Source organism: Podarcis melisellensis, assembly GCF_964234715.1.
Source record: "Podarcis melisellensis genome assembly, chromosome: 1".
In the NCBI taxonomy this organism is placed as follows: Eukaryota; Metazoa; Chordata; class Lepidosauria; order Squamata; family Lacertidae; genus Podarcis; species Podarcis melisellensis.
In genome coordinates this window covers 75,021,671-75,046,098 of record NC_138528.1, presented here as the reverse complement: position 1 = coordinate 75,046,098, position 24,428 = coordinate 75,021,671, and the positions used below count along the sequence as shown (strand labels likewise).

At 40.6% G+C, this 24,428-nt stretch overlaps 1 protein-coding gene across 1 annotated transcript in view; it reads left to right on the top strand.

Moving 5' to 3' along the window:
• The first annotated feature begins 699 nt into the window (after positions 1-699).
• MUC2 (mucin 2, oligomeric mucus/gel-forming) overlaps positions 700-24,428 on the top strand; it is a 62,900-nt gene continuing 39,171 nt past the window's right edge. Inside the window, exons 1-27 of the mRNA XM_081886299.1 lie at positions 700-773; positions 2,065-2,329; positions 4,815-4,929; positions 5,729-5,819; positions 6,558-6,667; positions 6,942-7,158; positions 7,559-7,684; positions 7,805-7,922; positions 8,446-8,584; positions 9,094-9,204; positions 11,159-11,228; positions 11,692-11,829; positions 12,313-12,477; positions 13,071-13,165; positions 14,397-14,523; positions 15,422-15,674; positions 16,386-16,438; positions 16,976-17,076; positions 17,876-18,027; positions 18,216-18,354; positions 19,015-19,125; positions 19,377-19,559; positions 19,917-20,156; positions 20,915-21,071; positions 22,841-22,969; positions 23,403-23,550; positions 24,063-24,106. Of these exons, the coding sequence (XP_081742425.1) occupies positions 704-773; positions 2,065-2,329; positions 4,815-4,929; positions 5,729-5,819; positions 6,558-6,667; positions 6,942-7,158; positions 7,559-7,684; positions 7,805-7,922; positions 8,446-8,584; positions 9,094-9,204; positions 11,159-11,228; positions 11,692-11,829; positions 12,313-12,477; positions 13,071-13,165; positions 14,397-14,523; positions 15,422-15,674; positions 16,386-16,438; positions 16,976-17,076; positions 17,876-18,027; positions 18,216-18,354; positions 19,015-19,125; positions 19,377-19,559; positions 19,917-20,156; positions 20,915-21,071; positions 22,841-22,969; positions 23,403-23,550; positions 24,063-24,106 (3,667 nt within the window). The 5' untranslated portion in view covers positions 700-703. The remainder of the gene's footprint in view (positions 774-2,064; positions 2,330-4,814; positions 4,930-5,728; positions 5,820-6,557; positions 6,668-6,941; positions 7,159-7,558; positions 7,685-7,804; positions 7,923-8,445; positions 8,585-9,093; positions 9,205-11,158; positions 11,229-11,691; positions 11,830-12,312; positions 12,478-13,070; positions 13,166-14,396; positions 14,524-15,421; positions 15,675-16,385; positions 16,439-16,975; positions 17,077-17,875; positions 18,028-18,215; positions 18,355-19,014; positions 19,126-19,376; positions 19,560-19,916; positions 20,157-20,914; positions 21,072-22,840; positions 22,970-23,402; positions 23,551-24,062; positions 24,107-24,428) is intronic.

Below are 24,428 nucleotides of genomic sequence, written 5' to 3'. Positions count from 1 at the left end.
AATTAAGCAACTGAGAAGCATACATTGAAGGTCATTCCCTATTTCAATTTCCCCCAAACTGCAGACTTATCCTGTACCCTTTCACAAGTTCAGGGGGGTCCAGAGAGAATTCAGTCCCTTCTTCACACAGGGGTGGAAACCACATGCAGCTTCTTCCTCCCTCCCTCCTTCCTTCGTCCCTTTCATTCTGCTGAGACAGAAGCTTAGTTCCCACTGAGGTGATAAAGTGGAGTTTGGGCTGTACTGCTGAATACTCTCTTGGGCAATTAGTTCCTAAGTAATTCCTAATTAGGTTCCTGGGTAATTAGGAAAAAGAGTTGTGGGAATCACAGGCTGCATTTCATTTAGTTTAACATTGTTCAAGTACTTTCTAGAGCTAGGAGATGCTGCACACTGATATTGCGTGTGACTGAAGGAAGACAGACACCCTTTCAGAGAAATGCAAAAGGGCAATAAAAAAGGAAACTTGCATGATAACTGAATCAATATTATACTATTTCCTCAATGTTCCTGAATGCTAAATTACAGGAATTACAATGAAAATTTCACCTCTGTTTGCTTTCTAATCTCAGCAAACACTGTACCCATTTTGACCACTCCTCCTCACCTTCCATCTCCTCCCCTATGGTAGCATGAATAGCACCAATGGACATTATATAAAGGATGGCTATAGAGGGACCTCTGTCCTTCCCTCTTAGCCACCATGGGGCTAAGGCTTACCAGCCTTTTGACACTATGGCTGGCCATCTGCTATGCAACTGAAGTTAGAAAAGGTAAGACTTTTAAAGGAGATACTGTGGGATTGTCCAGTGGGGAAGCCTGGGGAACACTCACTGGCTGGCGCAATGTGCAACAAGTAAAATATTTAAATTGCTTGGCTAATCAATAAGGTTTTTGTGTATATGAAAAGTAGTCTGTATGACTATTTTTGCATGATGAACACTGGGTGCTTTTGCTCTCTGCTTATAATATATAATATTCTGGATGATGTGAACTAATTTGCTGGCAGAGTTAAGGCATAGGTGATTCTGCCTCAGGGAATTTGTGGTAGGAGGGGAAAGATGTTGTACACTAGCCTATACCAGCCTGGTATCCTCCAGATGTTCTGGGGTTGAACTCCCATCACCTCCAGCCAGCACATCTGTGGAGGACCACAGGCTGGAGTAATTTTTGCCTTAGTTTATCTTGACAGCTCTTTCAGCACTATAATACTGATTTGCCATTACAGTTCATAGATCATACAGCAGAGAACTGTAGAAGGGACCCTGAGGTCCAATGCCCTGCAATGCAGGTAACTCAGCTTAGCATCCATGGCAGATGACCACTCAACTTTTGCTTAAAAGCCTCCAATGAAGGAGAGGCCACCAACTGAGGAGGTCTGTTGCTTTCATCTGTTAGTTAGACAATCAAGGCCCAGCTTCAGGTGCTCAACTGGGCTTTGCAACAGCAGATCCTTATGGATTCAAAGAATCCACAGGTTTTGCACAGAGAGAATAAATACCAAAGACCTGCAGATGGTGTAGAACCTTATTTGGAAATGGAAGCTAAATGGCCTCATCATTTATGGATATAAAGTTGAGTCAGCTAGCATATGTGGTAGAGGAACTTATTTTATTTTTTAATAAAAAGTAGGAGATTCTGTGTGACTGGCAGAACCTTTACTAGAAGTGCTTTGGCTGTTTTGCATTATCCTGATGGATAAATAAACGGTAACCAAAGAAATCATGTAAATGTTGCATTACAGTAGTGTGCAGCACTTTACCTGTGTCCCAAGGTGCCTATGTTTCACAGCTTTATGGCAAAGATCTTGCTGTAGCAGCAAGCCCAATAATATGTGTGTGCCTTTCTCAGAGCATAAGTGTACATATTGCTTGATATGTTGCATCAGTGACTATAAAAAATGAAATACCAACATTGCATTAGAACGTTTAATCCTGGTTGTTGACCCCTTTCCCTTCAGAAGCTCTTTGGATTTTATGGCTTGTTTTTATTTAATTATGTGACATTTTTCTGCTTTATTGTTCCATGATTTCACTCAGTGGTTGCTTTGTCCTCATTTTTCAGGAAGAACTTCTAGCCATGGCCACTATGTCTGCAGTACTTGGGGGAACAACCACTTCAAAACTTTTGATGGAGATTTCTACCAGTTTCCTGGTGTCTGTGAATACAACTTTGTGTCTGACTGCCGTGAATCTTACCAGGAGTTCTCTGTCCATATCCAGCGTGAACTGAATGAGCAAGGGCACCCTGACATTCAATATGTCCTTATCACAATTAAGGATGTTGCAATCTACCTCACTCACAAGATGGTGGTGGTGGATGGGCAAATGTAAGTTCTTCCCATATTATTATGCTTCTAAGGCTTCCAGTGTTTAGCCACAGTTCTTTCACAAAAAGCTCATAATATAAATTGTGGCAACAACTTCCTGCCACTCAAAATAAACTTGAGGGAAATGCATTGTGTAGAAAGTCAGGGCATAGATCTTAAGGAGTACTGCCACTGAAATCTTGCCTTTTCGAAGTGAGCCTGGAGTTTTTCAGGTGAAACATCTGAGGAAATTTCAAGGAAGTAAAAAAAGGTGTTGTTTTTGTAATAAGACCAAGTGACATTTCTACAACATCTCCAGAAGTGTCAAGGGAAGCCAAACTAGTTTTGATAGTTTTTCAGTGAGATTTTGCACATTCCATGAATTCAGCCTCCAACTCCCAATGACATAATTACCTACAAATTTTATTAAATGAGCAGGGGACCATTAAGATTGTGAGCAATTTCCCCAGCACTGCTGCTAATGTGCAGTATTTTACAGTCCGGTTTTGAAATGTAACTGAAAAGGCACAAACTGCCGGAGACAACCCCCAGTAGGAATTATTATTTAAGCAAGGTACAAAAATGGAAAATCAATACTTATACTATGAATTTCATTTTATAATGCACACAGACTTGACATCCAGGATTGTTAAAAAAACCTGATTATTTTCATGGCTATCTCTGGCATATTTCACCTCTTTAGTTATACTTCACATACAGTGATCTCCTTTAACAAAAAGACATCCAGAACAAGGCATTGACTGCTATGTTTCCTGGCTTCCCTAAGTCTCACTGTACACACTGACCACGTGCCCAGTTACAGTGATGGGCTACTACTACCTAACCCTATTTATGCTGAAGATGAAGGAGGAAGCTCAGAGAGACACAACAGCAGCTCTCCTAGCTATGCGAACACCATGTGAGAATGACACATCTATCTTGCTGGTGGGCTAGTTCAGTTTGGCCTTTGTGAACTTTCGTTGTTTTTCCAAACCTATCATAGCTGAGATGGATCATGGTTTTTCTTCTTAAAGTAGTAATTTGTAGTCAGAAGGACATTCCACATCAGATTATTGTGTTTGAAATCCATGCCAAATGTTGGGTAATTGGCTTAAGGAAACATATTCTTTCCCATAGTGAATGTTAATATTTTCCTTTTCCTGTAATGTGAGCTGTCCCACTATTCTTAGGTTAACTAACATTTTACTCTGCAACAAAGGCTCTGAAATGAGTAAAACCACTTATGCAGTAATATCCTGCTTTGGAAATATAACTCTTGTGTAGCAAGAACTTAGTCTAAAGGGCACTTCAGTTAAAATCAAGAGGTGTGTTTGGGTGGAGGTGGTCAATCTATCAAGTATTGATTTCCTCATAATCACATTCATTGTAAAGGGAATTTAGAGGCACACAAGCCCCGTCCCATATTAAGGGAATCATCTACGTAATACTGCTACACCCATCCCACCCTACTTTGGATACATACAACCTGTATAGGCTGTGATCCACAAAGTCTACACCTGCACATAAGCTCACGAGACAATGGTAGGAGACGTCATGCCAGCAGAGTCAAGGACAAACCAAGGTCAGGCACAGGGAACCAATTTAACTTCAAACATGATCCAAGGACAGCATCAGCAGGGACCAGTAACACAGGAAACATAATTTAAGGTAGGCTAATTCACAGGGACTTCCTAGCTACTGGGAGTCTCAAGCAAAGGGGTGATGTAATCTTAGCTTGTGGCATCTCAGGCCACATGGAAACCTACCTACAGTTGGTTAAGATTGTTCCAAGAGCCCTTTGTCTTGAGGAGTACCTTTACTCATAAGGAAACGTTTACCTTGGAGTCACATTGCAACTCTGGGCCTTCAGTTGCAAACTTTGTCATTTACCCATCAGTGGAAAGGCCTGCATCTCAGTGGTTAAAGTCCCAAATTCAGCCTTCATTACCTGCAGGTAGGGCTAAGAGAGACTCCTTTCTGAAACCCTACAGAGCCACTGCCTGTCATGGTAAACAACACTGAGCTTGATAGACTCATTTTCTGACTTTGGACAGCTTCCTATGTTTCTAAGATCTTCAGCCAAGGCTTGAGTCTTTAGGAACCTGTATTAATAAGCACTAGTGACACTGTAAAATCTAAAGCACAGGATGACTAGGAAATTTCCAGTGGAAACATTGAAATAATAAATAAATAAAATATTTAAAATAAGCACCCTCTTAAACTGGTGAGGAAAATTTGACTATCCATTTTCTTAGATGAATGCTGAAATTTGAATGCAGAATCTGAGATAAACCTCACAGATTTTAACAGGCCATGAATAAGATTCTGCTTATTTCTGTGTATTCGTGTTCATTTTAGATTGGAATTTGGGGAGCATACTGGGATGTTATAGGGGCTGTAAAATAGATCTGAGAAATTCTGCAAAGGTGTGCTTTCTCATCTAATGCTGGACCTGTTGCTTGCAATGGAATCTAATAAAAACTCTGTATGACTTTATTTCCTATAGTGCAAGGACTCCGTACTATCATTCTGGTATTCTGATTGAGAAGAATGATATGTATACCAAACTCTATGCCAGAGTGGGCCTAGTTTTGATATGGAACAGAGAAGCTGCTTTGATGGTATGTTTGGCCTTCAGCTTCTATTTTGATACTTTGGTATAGGTTTTATGGTACAGGTCCAGCTCACTCAAGTGACCAATTTCTGCCCTATGTCCCTGTCTTGTGATTAAGAGCACCCAACAGAACCCTCTTGACTGCAAGGGAAAGTAGAGAACCATTCTTGGTGGCTGCTCTACAGTTCCTCTGGAATTCAATGCTAGTCCTGCTTAGAGTAAGCCCATTGAAGTTTATGGGCATGACTAACTTAGGCTCATTAATTTCAGTAGGGCTTAGTTGAATACAATCCTCTAGGAAGAATTCAGTGTAGCACTAAGAAGATAGTTCTGTCGGTGCAAGCATTTCAGTTTACTAGACAGAATGATCTCCCCATTTCTCTCCCCATGCTCTTTTGTGGATTTTCCTCCAACCCCTGCAAGCCGATTTGGGGAGGCATGGCAGTGAGTGGGCTAGGAGAGGAGTCAAAAGCCCTATTCTGCTAGCAGAAGTCCTTCCACTGGCTTCCAGTAGCAGAACTCATTAGTTGAACTTGGCCCTTCCTTTTTGGCCTCTTTTTTTCTAAAGCAGTTGTCTTGCTTGTCACCTTAAAATCCCAAATCAAACTCCTGGCAACTTTGGTTAAAGGATCTCCTGTGGCAGGAAAGGAAAAATCATATGCTTGAGACACTGGACCACCAATGTCAGTCAGAGCAGCCATACTGGGCTCAGTATCCCAATGGTCTGACTCAACATAAGGCAACTTTACATATTTATTTGCTACAATAGCTGATATATTCCTTCGGGTTTTCCTTTTTCAATTTAGATTGAACTGGACACCAAGTTTAACAACGGTACTTGTGGTCTTTGTGGGGATTACAATGGCCAGCAGGTTTACAATGAATTTCTCTCCAATGGTAAGTTGGACAACATTATAGAGAAATGATTATTATAATGAGTTACATAATATGAGGAGTTTAAATGCACAGGTGAGAACAAAGCAATGGTTTCTTTGCTGGGTGGTTAGAAAAGTACAGAGAGATTAAAATGCATACTATTTTTAAAAGCTTGGACCACAAATGTGAAATGAATTCTGTGGGACACATCCAAATATGTTATACTCACTGAAATTATGTAACATGTTCATTTATTTCAGAAGGTCTGCTCTGCCTATGAATGATGTTGGTTGGACATCACCCTAAATTAACAAAAGCAGATTTGGAGATGGTCCAAAACACTATTTAACCTGGTGTTTGTTTGTCAGATCAGGGCGGCTTAAGAGCAGCATATTCTCCTAGGAAACATGTGAATGTTTAAATGATTGATGGAGTTCACTGTACAGATTGTGAAAACACAACACCTTTCTATAAATCCAAATTTAAGCCCAGAAATTCATGAATTCTGCTATAAGCATAGGTTTAAAATGTAGAAAACATTCAAAATGTAGCGTGTTTCAATTAATCTTTGAATGTATGAGCAAAAAAGTGTTCAATTTAAAACTTTAATGGGTATAAGTAATCTATAGTAAGTGAACGGTACCATCTGGTGTGAAATTATGCCTCTAAGCTCTGGTTGTGACACTGAGAGGAAAACAAAGATGCTGTTTGTTCTGGTTAATGGAAATAATAGAACATGCTGCTCATTCTATCTCACAGGTCTGAGCTACAATCCAATCACATTTGGAAACCTACAGAAGATTAATAAACCCAATACAGTATGTGAAGACCCTGATGAGACACAACCTATTGAATCTTGCAACCAACATGTAAGTCTTGAAAACTGTGTTATACGGTACATACCAGGAATAGAGATACCCGTCTCTGTTAGAGAAATAGCAAGTGTGTATTAAGGTGTGCAACCACTTTATGATGCTCCCAGTTCTTGAATCATAAGATAGAGGAAAGGAGAATAAGAATGGATTATCCTGTACAAACATAGACTTTTGTGAAAAGCCTGGACCTTCTTCCTTGTGTTATGTAGCGCCACTTTGGAAACTGAGCTTGGGAGGCCTGTTAAACCATACTTTCCTCTATTTCTAGCGTGAGGAGTGTGAGAAGCTGCTGACTGCTCCGGCTTTTGCGGATTGTCAGTCCCGCCTGAATCTGGAACAGTATATCCAAGCCTGCATGCAGGACAGATGTGCTTGCCAGCATACAGAGGACTCCTTCTGCCTTTGCAGCACCATCTCAGAGTTTTCCCGCCAGTGTTCCCACGCTGGTGGCAAACCTCAGAACTGGAGGACACCACAACTGTGTCGTAAGTGATAAACTGGGTTCATCTAAGATGCAGCCAGGAATGTTTAACAGGGGAGGGTGAAATCTCTCTTTAAATTCACGTAACTCAGAATGGTCTTGAAAGGTCCCCATCCTTAAGGTTAATTTCCAAACAGCAGTCTTGGGTTCCAATCCTGTTTTCTCATAGTAGCCAAGGAAAGCTTTCCCACTGATTTTGGTGGAAAGAGTTTCTGAATAATTGTTTTCATGCTGGAGAGGCAAGAAGAACAGAGAACAAGAGACTTAGGAAATTGTGTATTTAAATCCAACTGAAACTAATTAGGATTATGGTTTTAGCTGCCTGGATTGTCTTTCTTTTGATTGAACCCTAATTTCATGTCAATGTATGCATATAGTCAGTGCTATTTCTTTCATTATTTTAGCTAAGTCATGTCCTGGAAACATGATCTACCTGGAAAGTGGCTCACCCTGTATGGACACCTGTTCACACATGGGGATCAGCAAGCTATGTGAAGAACACTACATGGATGGCTGTTTTTGCCCTGAAGGTAACAATTTATGTGTGGCCTAGTGGATACAACAATGGGCTTAGAAATGGTAAACCCAAGTTCAGATGTGCAGCCTTGGATTGTCATGAACTATGAGCATCTTTTTGTTTTGTTTTGCAGGCACAGTATATGATGATATCACTGGGAAAGGCTGTGTGGCCACGAGCCAGTGTTACTGCAAACTTCGTGGGAAATTATTTTCCCCTGGTAAAAACATCACCAATGACTGTGAAAGCTGGTAAGCCTGTCCATGCCCTCTGAGAGTAATTATAGCTTTTTATTTCAGAGTTGTCACTTAAAGGATTCTTGTAGGGATGTGAATGTCTGGACAAACACCTTGTGCCGTCACAGGCTTTCATATCTAATAGTACACCGTATCATTTTATGCTAAAACATAGACAACTGGTTCTAGCAAGCCCCGGTGAAAAATTCCCCAGCATTACCAATTATGTACCCATCTGATATTGCTGTATGAGCCTAAATCTATAATTGTTAAAACATATTTCAGCAGCAGCAGCAGCAACATTCTTGGGGTAGAGAAAAGGGGATTGCTGCTGCCACTTTGCAATGTATCATCAGCACCTTTATGGCTTGCTGAATCTGGAATGTTTGGAAAAAGAAGAGGTTATAAGGTCCAAAAGTGTTATGGACTCATTTCCAAATTGACCTGCTGTAGTGGCTCCACTGCTGTGGTGCAGGTACTTCTAGTATAATTTCTGTATGTCCAGATCCCGCTTTTGATTTCTTGTCTGCCTTCACAGCACCTGCCAATCAGGTAGATGGATATGCCAGGATTTACCCTGTCCCAGTAAATGTGCAGTGGAGGGAGGGTCTCACATTACTACCTTTGATGGAAAGAAGTACACCTTCCATGGTGACTGCTACTATGTGCTGAGCAAGGTATGTGCACCAGACTCTTCTACTCTGGTCGAAGGAATTATGCCACAGTGGGGTAGGGTAACCTTCCGATAGAGTGCAGGTGAATGAGAAAGGGCTAGCCTTCCTGCCTTGGATGCAGTGTGTTTGTATGTCTGTGTGGCCACACCTGCTTTTGTCTGGGTCATTTCCCACTCTTGCCTGTGTCTTTGTATTGCAATACAGCTGAATCTATGATAGGGCTAAAATGGAGGTTGGGAATTCAAAAAAGGAATTGGAAAGGAATGGGGAATGGAAATTTGAGGTTAGATATCAAATATTTCCCAGAAGGAGGGCTTATACTCTCCCTGAAAGAAAAAGGAAAAAGGAAAAGAAAGGCCTGTGACCCGGATCATGGAATGTGACATCCTTAAGGTCAATGATTTATTGCACTTTTTGTCGGAATGGGTAATTTCAGCCTATCTGTGAAAGGAATCATTTCATATCAGCAAAAGTTGACCACTTTGATTGTATTTGTTCTTCTGTAATTGCAGAGCATACAGAATGACTCACATGCCCTCTTGGGAGAACTAGGCCCATGCGGTTCTACTGACAAGCAGACATGCCTAAAGACGGTGGTTCTGTTAATAGACGAAAAGAAAAACGTAAGTTTAGGGTAATGATGGTATGGCTCTGTGCTAGTTCACCAAGAATATGATACCAAATGAAGGTTTTCTTCATAATTCAAAGATATAGCCAGTCAACAATATTCTAAGATTCCCAACCCTCCCCTTCCATTGACATTTTATTCCATTTGTATTCTGTTCATACTTCTTGCTGAGCTTCATGACCGGGAAGGGGGGGGGGAGAGAATTATGTAATATGTAATTATACCACTCCAAGAGGTTCTGGTTCACATTTAAACTTCTGAACATTGATCCATGTGTCTGAATTACATTGAACAATAAACCAAACATAGAAATCCTCATTTCATTTTTTATATTTTATATACTTTGCTTATCTCGTTTGTGTTTTTACATCCTCTTTAAATCCAAGCCCACATTTCCATGACTTTCAGGTTCTATTTATTTTGTCATATCTTCCTTTTACATATTTCATACTTAATATGTTTGTAAAATATACCCTATAAACATTTTAAAAGCTACCATTGGCCAGAAATCCTTGCCAAAGATTTGATAAGAGATTTTTCAGCATTATTTCCTCATGTCACAGTTCTGTGCTGTACACTCATGACTGCTTAGCTGCCAATTGCCAAAGAGTATGCAGACTTTACAGCAGGGATGGGTGCTACCTGTGACCCACCAAATGTCAACGGACTCCTGTTCTCAGCGGCAAAGGATGATGGGAGCTGCAGTCCAGGAACATTGGAGAGCCACAGGTTCCCTGCCCCCTGCTCTGCAGATTTAATCTGATCCTGTTTAGCTTTCTTCAGTTTAGGAAGCCATTGAATGTGTAGTTCTATGAAATACTTCTTAGCAGATAATTTCCAGCATCTGGAGATTGTCTGAAGTCACTGACCCCCAGCCCCAGCCCCAAGACACACACAAGGGTGTGTGATCCAAGCAAACTCCAAAAGGGTTCCTTTCTCCACCAGGTCCCAAAACCATAAGGAGCTGGCATCTGCCCACCAAAACCCGATCTGTCAATCTGGTCAGCTGGAAAATAAATAAGAACCTACTTTGTTTCTAAGCAACTGGCTGTGGCTACATTAAGAACCCAGGGAGGGTTATGGGCACTGAGATAATTCAGAATCTGTAAGGAGTGGATGCCTCTCCCTGGCCCTGGTTTGTAAACATGATATGCATCCAAATGCCCACTATGATCTGCCTGCTTCCTGCCAGAGCTGGATGCAGACCCCACTCCCCATGATCTACTTTGGGGGAAGAGTGAAGTAGGCTGAGACACACTGCTTGACTGAGTACCCAGGTGCAGGATTGCAGCCACTGTGCAGCTGCAAACTGGCAAAACCTGAAAATGTATCAATACAAATACAATCACTTTTAAAATTGGAGATTTTAATACCGTACTTTCTTGAAAGAACAAAGCTGAAAGCAACATAATTAGGAACTGCTGATAAAAGAAAACAATGCTTTGATTCTTCTTATCTAATTTTTGGATGATTTGGAAATGTGACGGTTAATAAGCAGCCAGAATAATCTAAGTCAGATAAATTCCATCATAATTAATCCATATATTCTGAAAGTTATAGTATGTTTTGCAACGTTCCCTCAGAGGTTCATGCCTATGGAAACTGCCTTCCAGTCCAAGAAATGAGCATTTTGTGGTGCATGCACAACATTGTGCATAAGTGTGTATGAAGGGGCATTCATGTGTGTGTGTGCACATACATGTTCCATTGCTTAGTTCTTTGGGTTGCTTAAGCTCTTAACCAACTACCTGTTGTCAGATATAAGAAAAGTGTCAATGTTCAAAATTTCCAGGGTGGGTTCCTTCTGGGCATTCCAATCGTTATTATTAATGTTCATTTAACATGGCCCCCAGGTCCCTTCCAACTCCAAAATGATATGATTCTATTATATTCCTCACCTTTAAGACCCTGAGGTCACACTAACACAGGCTGTTTCTCTCTTCACACAGGTCGTAGTTTTCAGATCAGATGGTACCGTATTACTGAATGAAATAGAAATTCATCTGCCTCATGTAACAGGTGAGGAAAGGAACCCTCAACTTCCACCCCACCCCACCCACAGCCTAAATTGATGGTTCCACAAATCCTTAGATGTTATGGAGCATGATTAAATGAAATGCAAAATAAAATATGCTGGAAAGGAGGGTGAGAAAATGTACTCCTTGGTTTATTTGGCAGGGAATGATCCAAATGATTGCTTGTCCTTGTCTGGGGACTCTTCCCTGTCCCTTCCCTTTTTCATATCTGCCCCCCTCCCTGCCACTTTCCTCTTCTCCACATTGAGAAACCATTCTAGGCCAACACCTAACCTTACTTGCTCTCCTGGCTGGTTATTCAGCCAATGGCAATGTTCTTCATAACAGCCAAGGTATCTGATATGGGAATCTGGTATAATACATAATGGATACTGTTTTTGCCCCTCTGATTTGATGAGTGCATTACAATAAGCAGGTGATAATTTGGCCTTCCTTTTGTTTTTCAGCCAGCTTCACAGTTTTCCAGCCATCTTCAAACTACATTATTGTGCAGGCGACCTTAGGCCTCAGGCTGGAGATCCAGCTTGTTCCAGTTATGCAGCTCTTTGTCATTGTGGACCAGACTGCCCAGGCAACTCTCCAAGGCAAGTCTGAACTGCGGGGAAGAGGATTCCGCCAATAGTAACACTAACAAGGGGGTGTTTTTTTAAAAAAAATTAAAGATACATGGGGTCAAATACCTACCTGCAGAAAACAACAACATGTTCAGTTGTTTTTTTTATTTATTAAAACATTTTTATCTCCACAAATTGTCTCAAGGCAATAAATTGTAAATCGTGACACGCTCATAATATATTATATGCTAGACTAATTCCGCAGGCATGCTATTTGAACTAAAAAGAGCTGGGGCAGAGAACAGCACAGTTGTCAAAAGGCATTCAATTATGCTGGGGCATATATACACATATGCACAATGTTCATGCTGATTGGAAGTGATGTGCTTATTGGATGTGTGGAAATTTATCACTAGAGGATCTTAGTAAATTGCTCACTATTCCCATTTTACAAAAAAGAAAGGCACGCCTTTAAAGAAACTCACAGCCAACATCTGTTGCTTTTATCAATAGGTCTTTGTGGGAATTACAACGGAATAGAAGGAGATGACTTCAAAACATCAAGTGGATTAATAGAAGCAACAGGGGCTTCCTTTGCTAACTCATGGAAAGCACAAGCCAGCTGCAGTGATATGTTGGATAACTGGGACCACCCTTGTACTCTTAGCGTTGAGAATGGTAAGGATGGGTGGTTTTCATAAATAAATAACAGATTTCAATATCTGTGTGCCATCTATATCCAATTTTCAGATCAAATATTGAATCTGAAGGGGGGGCCAATTTTCTTTATTACTTGGGAGAGCAAGTTGTGATGTATAAATCTGTGCTAGGTCCGAGGCTTTGAATACACTGTAAGTTTCATGTCACTGTCTCAAAAGAAAAAGTTTCTAAAGAAATAGGATACAACACTGCTAAAGATGAAGAAGAAATGCTCATTTTTTCTATTATAGTTGTGAAAATGGAAGCCTGCTTACAGTTTCCATCCATAGTATTACTTCTGTTTATGTTTACTGTGCTTTATAGTCTTTTGAAGACAAAACTGTTGAGCATGTACAGTCCTCAGGTGATTTTGTTGCCCAGTTATGTGCCCAGTTATTTGCCTTTAAATGACAGAGAAGCTGCATAGTGTTCAAACATCCAGACACATACAGTATTCATTTTGTTTTGCTGTATTGTACTGCATAGTTATTTGAATTCTAGCATATGGCTATAGGCATTACATAGAAATACATGAAGTGAATGGTTTATAATAACATTTTATTTCTCTCCAGAAAAGTATGCTGAACATTGGTGCTCTTTGTTGAAAAGTACAGAAACTCCTTTTGCCAGATGTCACTCAGTCATTGATCCAACAGATTATTATAAGGTATGGATTTTATTCTGAGTCTTTATTCTCGCAGCTTGGTGTTTGGTTACATGGAGTTGTTCACTTTCAGGTATTATGATAAACTGAAAAGAGTGGTGGTAAAGCAAGTTCTGCAGCTTTCTTCCCAGTTGCTTTTCAGAGGGCTTGAGGGTTAGAATTACTGACAATGGATTATCCAGTTTCAAACCCAGCCAAATTTCTAGCCCTTTCAGTTGGAATACAGGAACTAGAGCAAACCCATTGTTGTGAAAAGAGCCAAATAATAGTTATCCAGAAGAGAGTCATGAGCCAGAGGGCTCTTTTAGCTACACCCAAGATTTTAGAAAAATTCTCTAGCTTTTTTAAATAAAAAACAAAACAAAATAGCAACAGCATGAGAAACTGATTTGAAAAAATTACACCAGTAAAAAACACACAGCTTGCTATGGGAAGTTCATGCAGTTCAAGAAGTGCCAGCACAAAGTCTCCTTGGGTATGTGGAACTAGTTCTAGCTTTTGGGGGATCCTGGTCAGAGGAGATCCCAGATTCCCCAAATAGTTCTAACCCTGATGACAGGCAACATGGTGGAGGTGAGCCAGTCTGCTTTTAGGTCGGGGTGGAGAACCTTATGCTCAGATGCCCAATGTGGCCCCCAGGCCTCCTTATCAGGCCCTTGTAACTCTCTTCAGGCTACATACCATGACTGACCCTGCTTCCATGTTGTTACCTGGCCAGAATGTGTCCTTGAACTCTGACAATGCCTCTTGTTTGTCTGGTGTTGTCTGGTACAGAGAAGGGTATGCATGTAGAAATGTACAAAGGGGAAATTTACATTAGTTGCTCCACCCACTTTTGGCTTTGCCCTGCCTACCACTGACATGTGACCCCCTGAAAGCATGCTGAGAAAAGAATGTGGCCCCTGAGAATGATTCACTGCCTGTTTTAAGTGGATCACCTTGCTGTGGGGGAAACAGCCCATTCATTGCTTTTAACAAATTAAGCAAAATAATAGGAGAAGTTCACTTTAGCATGTGAGAAAGCAATCTTGAAAAAACTACTAACATTTTTAAATGGAAGAGGAACAAATGGCATTGCTAAGGAAAAGCTCTCAATTTATCATTTTACTTTCATTTTAACTGTGGAACAGGGTACCATTGTGTAGCATTGCTACTGTTGAGGACTAGCTCTTCATTCATCTTCCTACAAATGTACTTGAATGTTTACTGGCTTTCCCCCCCTCCCCTTGCCCAGCGCTGCAAATATGATACCTGTAATTGTAATGCCAACGAAGAATGCATGTGTGCTGCCCTGTCATCATACGCAAGAGCCTGTGCCTTCAAAGGGGTCATGTTATGGGGCTGGAGAAAGAATGTCTGCAGTAAGTGTCTATATCCCCACCCTTGCCTTGAACAAAATGGAGTAAAACCTTTTGAATAACTGTGTGCTAACTGTAATGTTTTGAGACTAGAATGGGGTTAATAACAACAAACGTAGCATACCCCATTCATCAAAATATATGTTTTTTGTAAGATGCAAAATGTTTTGTTGAAGTTGAAGGGAAGCACCCATGTATGTTGTTTGCATTGACACAGTAATACTTGTGGACGGATACAATGAATGTAGAAGTACTGGACAATTCCATTTGGGATACTGGTGTGCCTGCAGTATGACTTAATGAGTCAATGCTATTTATTACTTCCAGCCATTTAATCTTTCAGCTAGACCAGGAATAGGGAACCCCAGGGCCTGGGCCAAATGTGGCCCTCTCTGCCTGGCCCTCACAACTCTCCCTACACCACACTCTCCTCCTGACTCTGTTTTGCATATTTATTGAGTGTTTTTGCGTGACTGCGATGTATCCTTAATAATGCTTTTTTGCTTGCCTGGATGGAGGGTAGAGAAGGGTGTGTGTACAAGCTAGAGTACTGTACAAAGAAAACATTTGCATTTGTTGGTCCACCCACTTTTATCTCTGGCGCTGCCTACCACTGGCCCCCCAGAAGGTTGCACTGAAGGTCATCTGGCCTTTGAGATGAAAAAGGTTCTCCATCTGTGAGCTAGACAATAATAGTTTTCCCTTCTCATTGTCTTAATTGCTACCTCGTTAGTGCTTAGTTTCACCCAAGCATGACAACATTTCTTCATAGGGGTCTTAACAGAAGTAGAATTCAGACAGCATGCACTGAATGGATTAGGAATGGTGAGCAGGAATATATTTAGGAATGGTGAGCAGAATATATTCTCTGACTTTTTGTCACTTTCTCCCCTTCATTCAGACAAAGAAGAATCCTCTTGCCAAGCCAGCCAAGTCTTCCGTTACAATCTGACTTGCCAGCAAACTTGCCGCTCTCTTTCTGATGGTCATAAGTACTGCTTGGAAGGCTTTACTCCAGTAGATGGCTGTGGCTGCCCTGATAATTCCTATATGGATGACAGTGGCAAATGTGTGCCAATTGCTCAGTGCCCGTGCTATTACAAGGGTGTGCCCATAAATCCTGGATATGTTATAATGAAACAGGATGAGCGCTGGTATGTTAACACAACAGTTTATGGTCTTTCTCATTAGGTGGGAAGCTCAACGCTCAGTACCAGGAACTGCTCTCTTTTAGTTGCAATCCTGCAATGTTTGCAGGTGGAATGGGATGGGGAATCTTGGGATTACGTTGACTGTGTATGAGCATTCTCTTCATTAACCATAAGACAATTTAGAGGTTTGTGATACTAATTCAGAAGAGGATCTCCCTTCCAAATCAACATGAGAAATACAAGCATCAGAATGCATTGTGGAGTGACTAGTTTTTAAGAAAGTTTAGACATCTATGTTGTTCACCAGGCATAGTGTTCAAAGGACAAAGAGGTGCTGAAATATTGCATTGTGAATTCTTCAGATTACTTGAGAAGTCAGTAATATAAGTGTACACAACACCTGCTCCCCAGTATTTAATGCGTAATCCAAAGGTTCCTCCATATTCCCCTCAAAACTATATGTCTCAGCTTAGAAATATCTTGTCAAATCTTATTAAGAAACTGACATTTTGTCTTTGGCACTTGCTCTTACTTTGTTTTATGCATTGTCAGTAGGGCACCCATAGTGTTCACGTAATGTTTAGCAGAAATGGTACTCTTAAATTTCTGCAGCAGATCTTTAGTTATTGTTAGTAGCATTGTATAAATTGGGAATCACTTATAAGCTCAAATATCTGGCTTACCATTTTTTCCCTGTTGTGTATTCCATTCTAGTGTTTGCAGACATGGAAGATTTCATTGTGTGCCAGTGGACGTAACCCCTGAACGTAGGTGTACAATTTCATATTACATTATGACTTTTTCCAGTTTGAGTTATCTGTATGATTTTGAAGTTGTGCTTAAGAAAGCAATTGTTTTGAAGTTGTACTTAAGAATATGAGCCATTTTTGTGAAAATAATTAATAAAAATGCAATTAATAATTATATTTTTTCAAGCTGACATGATATAGTTTGCTTCCTCCTAAAATGTATCAGAATTTCCCCTCTAAATCCACATATTTATATAGTTTTCATAGACATATCCTCAGCCTTTGATTTGTTTAAATTGCTTTGTTTAAGTTGCTCAATGTAAAGTATTGATAAGAGACTACTGATTTTAATTAAAAACCTTTATTTATAGACATGCTTCCTAGTTCAATGGGTACAAAACAGGGATGTCTGTTGGGCCCCTTTTTGTTATATATATATATATATATATATATATATATATATATATATATATATATATATATATATACAGCTCTTGTTGATTATCAAAATGGATCCAAGATAATATTATCAGTGTTCTATATTTTATTTTACAGACTGTTCACCCAACATGACATATTTTGACTGCAATAACTTTGACAGTTGGTCTTCCCAAACACCAGTACATCTTAGCTGCCAAACACTGGGAAACGATCAGGTACACTTTCATTGCATTTTGACGACACCCTAATGTCCTCATTCTCTTGTTCCTCAAGTGAGTTCCTTGAGACTGTGGGGCATTTCCTAGCAAAAGGACTGCAACTTGCAGAAGCCAATACCTGCACATTTCTACCACCAGTTTGCCTTCATTGGTTCTGATTGTTTTTAACTTTATTAACATTTTCATTTCATTTAAATAAGTTTCACCTTTCATTTAAAATAAATAAATAAATAAATAAATAAATAAATAAATGCATGCTATATTGGTATCCAACAATAGAAATCTCTCTGCCACCAACCAATGGGGGCAACTATATTTTCCCCTGAAAATAATTTCCCCAGCAAATTATGCTATTTTTTTCGCAATGTAACATCTCTCCTAGGGGCACTCTATTCCAGGGAGTTGACCACACTGCTTAAAGCAACCAAGTCATGGTTTGAAGTGGTAGCAAGGGTCTTTATTTGTTTGCTTTTTGTCAAAAGAAAAAGAAACAAACCATTGACAGTCTTGTATTTAAAGGATAAGGCCACCTTCTGGAAGAATTATTAAAGTAACCCAAATCTAAAAGTCTCCCAAAGTGCCTCTGTTTTGTAGACCAACTTTATTTTAAACACACCCAAGTTTCTGAACAAATTAAATTGAGGTTTTATCTTACCTTGCAAATAGAAATTTGGTAAACTTTGAATGGTAATCCTGAGTCCAATTTGGCTTTATGAACTTATCAAATGCAAGGCCCGTGAATTCTGATTCACCTTATCATAAAATGTGAACACAATGTTCTTCTTGCTCCTCACAGTTCCAGACAGAGTGTGTTTCAGGATGTGTGTGCCTTGATGGATTGATAGATGATGGCAGAGGGAATTGTGTCCAGGAACAGGACTGCCCATGCATTCATAACAAAGTTTTTTACTCCCCCGGAGAAACAGTAAATGTGGACTGCAACACATGGTAGGATCTTTTTCACTGTCACTTATTGTAGTCATAGCAATGTATGAATATACTACTATGCAAACAGAATGTACGGGGTGGACTGCATGTTTTCTCAGCTACATCATTTACCCAGTACTTCAAAAGCAATGCTCGGACACAGAGACTAAGCCTTACACAATTTCTTTAATTGTTTTGGTACTCTCCAGTACTTGTCAAAGAGGAAGCTGGAAGTGCACCACTAATTCATGCTTTGGGACATGTACCATTTATGGGAGTGGCCATTACATCACATTTGATGGAAAATTCTATGACTTTGATGGCAACTGTGAATATGTGGCTACTCAGGTAATGTTCAGCTATACTCATGCAATTTTATACTGTTTTGAATTGTGTGTGTGTGTATCTCCTATCTGTTTGGCTTCCCAGGCATTCCTCAACATCTCATCTTGTGAAATTTTCTTACTTGGTGGAGTAATCAATGGTTCTGTTAAGATCATTTCAAATGGTAGTATCTAACAAGGTGGTTCTATTAGCTCCAGGACTTCTGGTTATGCAACAGAACTACCCCCTTCCTCTCTGCTCCCTGCCCCCCAAAAAATCAATTTTGGGTTTCCCCTCAACCCTCTGGAGAAGATTTGATGATGTTCAATTGTGCATATGGAAACCCAATTGTATGGGTGTCTCCAGGCTGCTTAATATGTGCTGAAATAGTTTACACTCATCCAAACAGAATTTGCTAGTTTTTAAGCCTTGTTTTCTCCAGTTCATTCGGTTGTTGCGTTTTGCAAATGTGTTGAGGAATTAAGTGCCCTCTGAACCACAGAGGACTGTTAAATTTGAAAATATATTAAGAGGACTGTTAAATTTGAAAATATATTAAGTTTGCTACCAATACAAATATGCAGTGCAGCTTTAGCAGCTTTTTAAAACACAAGAGAAAATCAAAGTATCCTGGTTTTGGTTTTTCTTAATTTTGTTCATCTTTCCCTCTCGCACCTTCATTAGGATTACTGTGGAAACAGCGATTTGGAGGGAACATTTAGTGTCATCACAGAGAATGTCCCATGTGGAACCACTGGAGTCACCTGTTCCAAGGCCATTAAAGTTTTCCTTGGGGTAGGTATGAACATAGATGAGAACAAGCCTGAAAGCGCTTGGTCTGCGCCTGCAAATAATCCAATCAGGTTGCCGTGGGGAGGTGCAGGCAATTTGTTCTTAGTCAAATGAGGCTCCTTACTTTTGAGAACTGGTGTCATGATATCCAGTTTAAAAGAGCCAGACTGACTCTAGGGGAGCTGAGGGTATCAGGTTAACATGCTAATGTCTGTTTTTGTTATGGGGCTTCTGTTACATATCTGTCTTTTTAGAGCACTGAAATAAAGTTGGAAGATAAACAAATAGAAACAATTGAGATGAATACTACTAGCTCTGTGACTTACTGGATTCGTGAGCCGGTCGGGCTGTACATTATAATAGAAACCAGCAATGGTGTTATTCTCATCTGGGACAGGAAGACTACTATTTTCATCAAGCTGGCGCCCTATCTTAAAGTGAGTAATTCTTGAACATATTCCTTTAATGCCATGGGAAAATTGTTATTAACAGATAAATGCAACAAAAAAGATGTTTTATTGCTTGTGGTAGCATGTGTGCCTTACTGCATCATTAATAGAATGGGGCACGAGAGACACAGGGGCCACCAACTGTGGCATCATACAACGCACCACTGGAATTTGAGACCCCACGGTCTGGCATTGCTCCCACCAACTCAACAGTATCCATAATTAGTAATGCTAAAACAAATGGCAAAACAATCAAAGCAATATATATCACAATAAAATTCCTGCTAACTTTAAGCCATTGCAAATCTTTTCCAGTCCTAAGGTATTGACTTTTCCTCTCTCTAGGGAAAAGTCTGTGGCTTATGCGGCAACTTTGATGGCAAGGCCAGTAATGACTTCACTGCAAGAGACATGGTCCAAGAAAATAATGCACTGATATTTGGAAATTCATGGAAAAAGGATACTGCATGCCCTGATGTTGATGTAGACCCTGAGCCCTGTGAAAAGAAACCTCATCGCAAATCCTGGGCAGAGAAAGAATGCAGCCTCATCAAAAGTGTTGTGTTTGAAGAATGTCATTCAAAAGTTAGTATTGTTGCTTCATCACTTGGACAAGCTGGGCTATACTAGTCTTGGGGGAAAGAACAAGCTATTGCCATATGTGAGCATATGCAGTTTACATAAAATACCTAGCAAACCATGGGGGATCGTAAGTAGTGCAATGGATTTTAAAGGTCTTGACATACAACATCAGATGAATCTATAATATCCTGCAGACAATTTCTAACTTAGTACCACCCATTCCATTCCAAACTGGATAGTGGAGTGGTTTTCAACTTTAACTGTAAAGAGATGTTATCCAATGAGAATGTGACTTAGGATAAACTCTAGAAAAGGAGAAGGAAATATCATGGTTAGACATGTCTTGAGTTGGTATGGAGCTCCCATTTCCCTCTCCAGAACTCTCTGCAGGTACTCTATTTTGAGAAATACTGTTTGAAATGAAAACACATAAATTCATCTGAATTATTTTCACCGAAAACCAAATATTTGTTGTTGCTATACAGAATGTTACTAGTTTAAAAGTCTGAAATTGGAATTGAAGTAAAATGGGCCATAGATTCATGATGCCTTGTTGAAGTGCTGTGATGTGTAATGGGATGGATACTACTGTGGCATGGATGTGCTGTGTACATGTACAGCAACATCCAAGAACATTGGCAACTAAGGGGAATCATTATCAAAGATGGCGGTGAGTTAGGCATCCTGGTATTGGATGGCAGAAATACAGTAGTTGATCCATTGAAATACCCTTGCTCTGTGATTCTGTGACTCCCTAATAGGTGGCTCCAGATCAGTACTATGAAGCTTGTGTACATGATGCTTGTGCCTGTGACTCTGGAGGCGACTGTGAGTGCTTCTGTACTGCAGTGGCTGTCTATGCACAAGAATGCCTCAAAGCTGGAGCTTGTGTCTACTGGAGGACTCCTGACATATGCCGTGAGTTTTGTGATAAAATATTTATCATGTATGCATAAAATTCAAAAGGGATGATGACCCAGAAACAGTGGCTTAATACCTTTCAGTGACCCAAATTCTAGATGCACTGGTTTTTATAACCCTAAGCCCCACCCTGTATATTTTGAGATGTACCAATGTCTCCTCCCATAGCCATTTCAGGTGATACCAAGAGGCTTTTAATGTGAGTTCTTTTGTGATATCTTTTACATATGCCTCCAAATAAAATTCTGTTTTCAGTAGGTCAGTTAGTTATACTTGCTGTTCTCCAACAGGAATCCCAGGGGGGTCCATTAACTCACAGAAAAACGGGATGCCTCCACACTATGTGATGATGATGCAAGACTGGGGCTGGGCACACTGTCAAAGGCACACCTAGGCTCCCTTGCACACTTGGCAAGGAGTTATATTGGTGCCTCCAAAGCCAGGAGAGGCAATGGACCAGAAACTTTTTTAAAAAAGAGTTTTTTGGCACCTTTTGCACTCTGTCAGTGACTTACTCTGTGGCTATTGGGTCGGGTCTGCTCTGCTCTACTTCCCCTTCTCCTCCACCTTGCTCTGTCTATTTGCCTTCCTGCCTTCTTCCCTTCCTCTGCTCGCTACTTTCTCTTCTGTCTCCTTCCTCCCTTCCTTCTTTTTTCCTTCTCCCTGTTAGCTCGCTCCATCTTTCTTTCCTCCAAGCCCGGCTGTATGCTCTATTCACCCTCCTAATACTCCCCAACTGGGGAAGGGAGTCTGCAGGGCTGCTGCGATAGCCCATGGCAGTGACCAGATTCCTTTGCTGAGACACCCAGAGGAGCCTGGGCCTCATGCCTGGCTGCCCAGGGCAGCAGAGCAGTGGCCCAGGGAGCATGCAAATGGGCAAAAAGTCTCTTAACCACTCCGAGCCAAAGAGGAGAGAGTCCTGGCCCTGCATCCTCGACATGGGCCAACCTAGCCATCATTACTGTCTCCACTGGCTTTGTATTAGGGGGAAACATTTAGGGTATGCATGTAGGATCTTCTCATGATTTGAAGCCCTGATCATGCAAGAACATAAGTAAAACCTGCTAGATCAGGCCAGCATCCTGTTCCATCAGTGGCCAACCAGATGCCTATGGCAAACCTGCAAGCAGGGCCCAAGCACAAGAGCAGTCATTCCACCTGTTGTTTCCAACAACTGGTATTCAGAGGCATACAGCTCCAAATGTTGATGCAGAGTGTAGCCGTCATGGCTAGTAGCCCTTACCCCAAGGTATCTTTCTAATCCTCTTTTAAAGTCATCTACATTGGTGGCCAATGCTGCCTCCAGTGGGAGTCAATGATGGCCCCATTCACAGGGAGCAAAGGCTCCCAATCCCAGGGAGATCCTGTTTGTGTACAGCAAGTTCCCCTTTACAGACATCCTTCCCAATTCATGGGTGGCAGGTGGACAAGATTGGCAGGAGGAGTGGTGGTAGGGGTGGGTCCAGTGGGCACAGCCTTCCTCTCCCTTTCCATAGGATTGCAATCCCGTAGAGGGAGGTGTCCAAATAAGTCTATGTTCTGTTAAACCAGAGTGAAGTGGAATTTCAGTTCCATAGGTGATAGAAATGGTTGCACGTTAAGCATAGCTGTCAACTTTTCCCTTTTCTTGCGAGGAATCCTATTCAGAATAAGGGAATTTTCCTTTAAAAAAGGGAAATGTTGACAGCTATGGGTTAAGTGACCTATGTGCAAATATATGTCTGTGACTTGTTTTTATCACAACTATCTATCTTTTGTTCCAATAGCAATCTTTTGTGAGTACTGGAATCCTACAGATATATGTGAATGGCACTATGAGCCTTGCGGAAGTGACATTGTTACCTGCAAGATCCTTAATGAAGTCAGCACCAACTTTTCAATGCCATATCTGGAAGGTAAGAAACTGCCAGTTACCGATAGCTTTGGTCTTTAAGACTCTAGTTAGTGCAGTTTGGAATACAGTTCACCCACTGGGCCAAAGCAACTTCCCCCATCTCCCATTCCCTGCTTAATGCATTAGATGCCTCTCTGAAACTGTGTATATACAGGTTTTGCAGAACATTTTTACAGCCTATAAAGAGACACTGAGACACCACAAGCCTAGGACTGCCTCCCATATGCCAGGGATGGCGACTCTGTGACCCTTCAGATGTTGCTGGACTCCAAGTCCCCTCAGTCCCAGCCAGCATGGCAAATGCCAAGGATGGTTGTAGTTCTGCAACATCTGGAAGGCACCAGTTGGCTCCCCTTTTCGCATGCAAATTTTGCTACTATGTCAAGTTCATTGCTGCAATGTAATTTTACGAATCTCATTTTTGTGGGTTCTAGGTTGCTACCCACGATGTCCTCCGGATAATCCTATCTACATTGAAGAGACCAACACATGTGGGACAAGTGATATGTGTGGCTGCTATATTAATGGTGTTTACTATAGACCTGGACAGTCTATACCCACAGATGATCTGTGTACAAATTGGTATGTGAGAATGGAGAGCTGATGGACTAACAGTGGCAGGGAAACATATGTACATGTGTTGATATTTAAATTGCTGGTTTCTTGGTCTGACACACTAGCCTTTTTCATGAATGAGAGTGCTGTTCTGAATAGGAAACTATTTCTTATGAAAGTCTAAAATGAAATTGTCCATGGTGTCCAAGAGTAGGTTAGATTTCCCCCCTTCCTTGGGCAGAGATCCTCTCTCAGAATTCCAACCCCAGACAAAGTACACCTGGCCAACTTTATTTGCAACCTTCTGGGTGACTAACAAAAATATGCCTCTTTAGGAGGATATAGAGATTACTGTATTTTCTGCATTGTTAAATGTTGTTGCTAATGATATGCATTTAAATATTATTTTAAATGAATTTATAGTGTTACAATGCAGGAGCAATTATAGCCTGAGCATTTACAGAACAGAAGTACAAAACAAACAAATATACAAATCTTCAAGTATTTCATTTCTGAAAAACTTCTTTTTTAAATTTCAGTTTCTGTGTTTATGCTGGAGAAACGAAATGTGAACCCCGGAGAGGTATATTTCATCTTGCTGTTTTTCCATTCAGAAAGCAAAATAGTACCATACACTTTCCCCCATACATTTCTCTGGGGGACTGAACAATGATTTCAAATGAGTCCCCTGCTCACTGTATTCTTTTTAAAATTATCATTGAAAAATAACAATAATAAAAGGACAACCTTTTCCCACTTTGCAGTTGTTCCACAAAGAAGGGTAGTAGCTAAGGGGTGGCTAAACATTTTTTCTGTAAGCCTGTATTTTGTTTTTATTTATAAGGCACTTATTTCATCTTATAACTTGTCACAGACCGTAATGCCCATCTTACTTTAAAATGCAT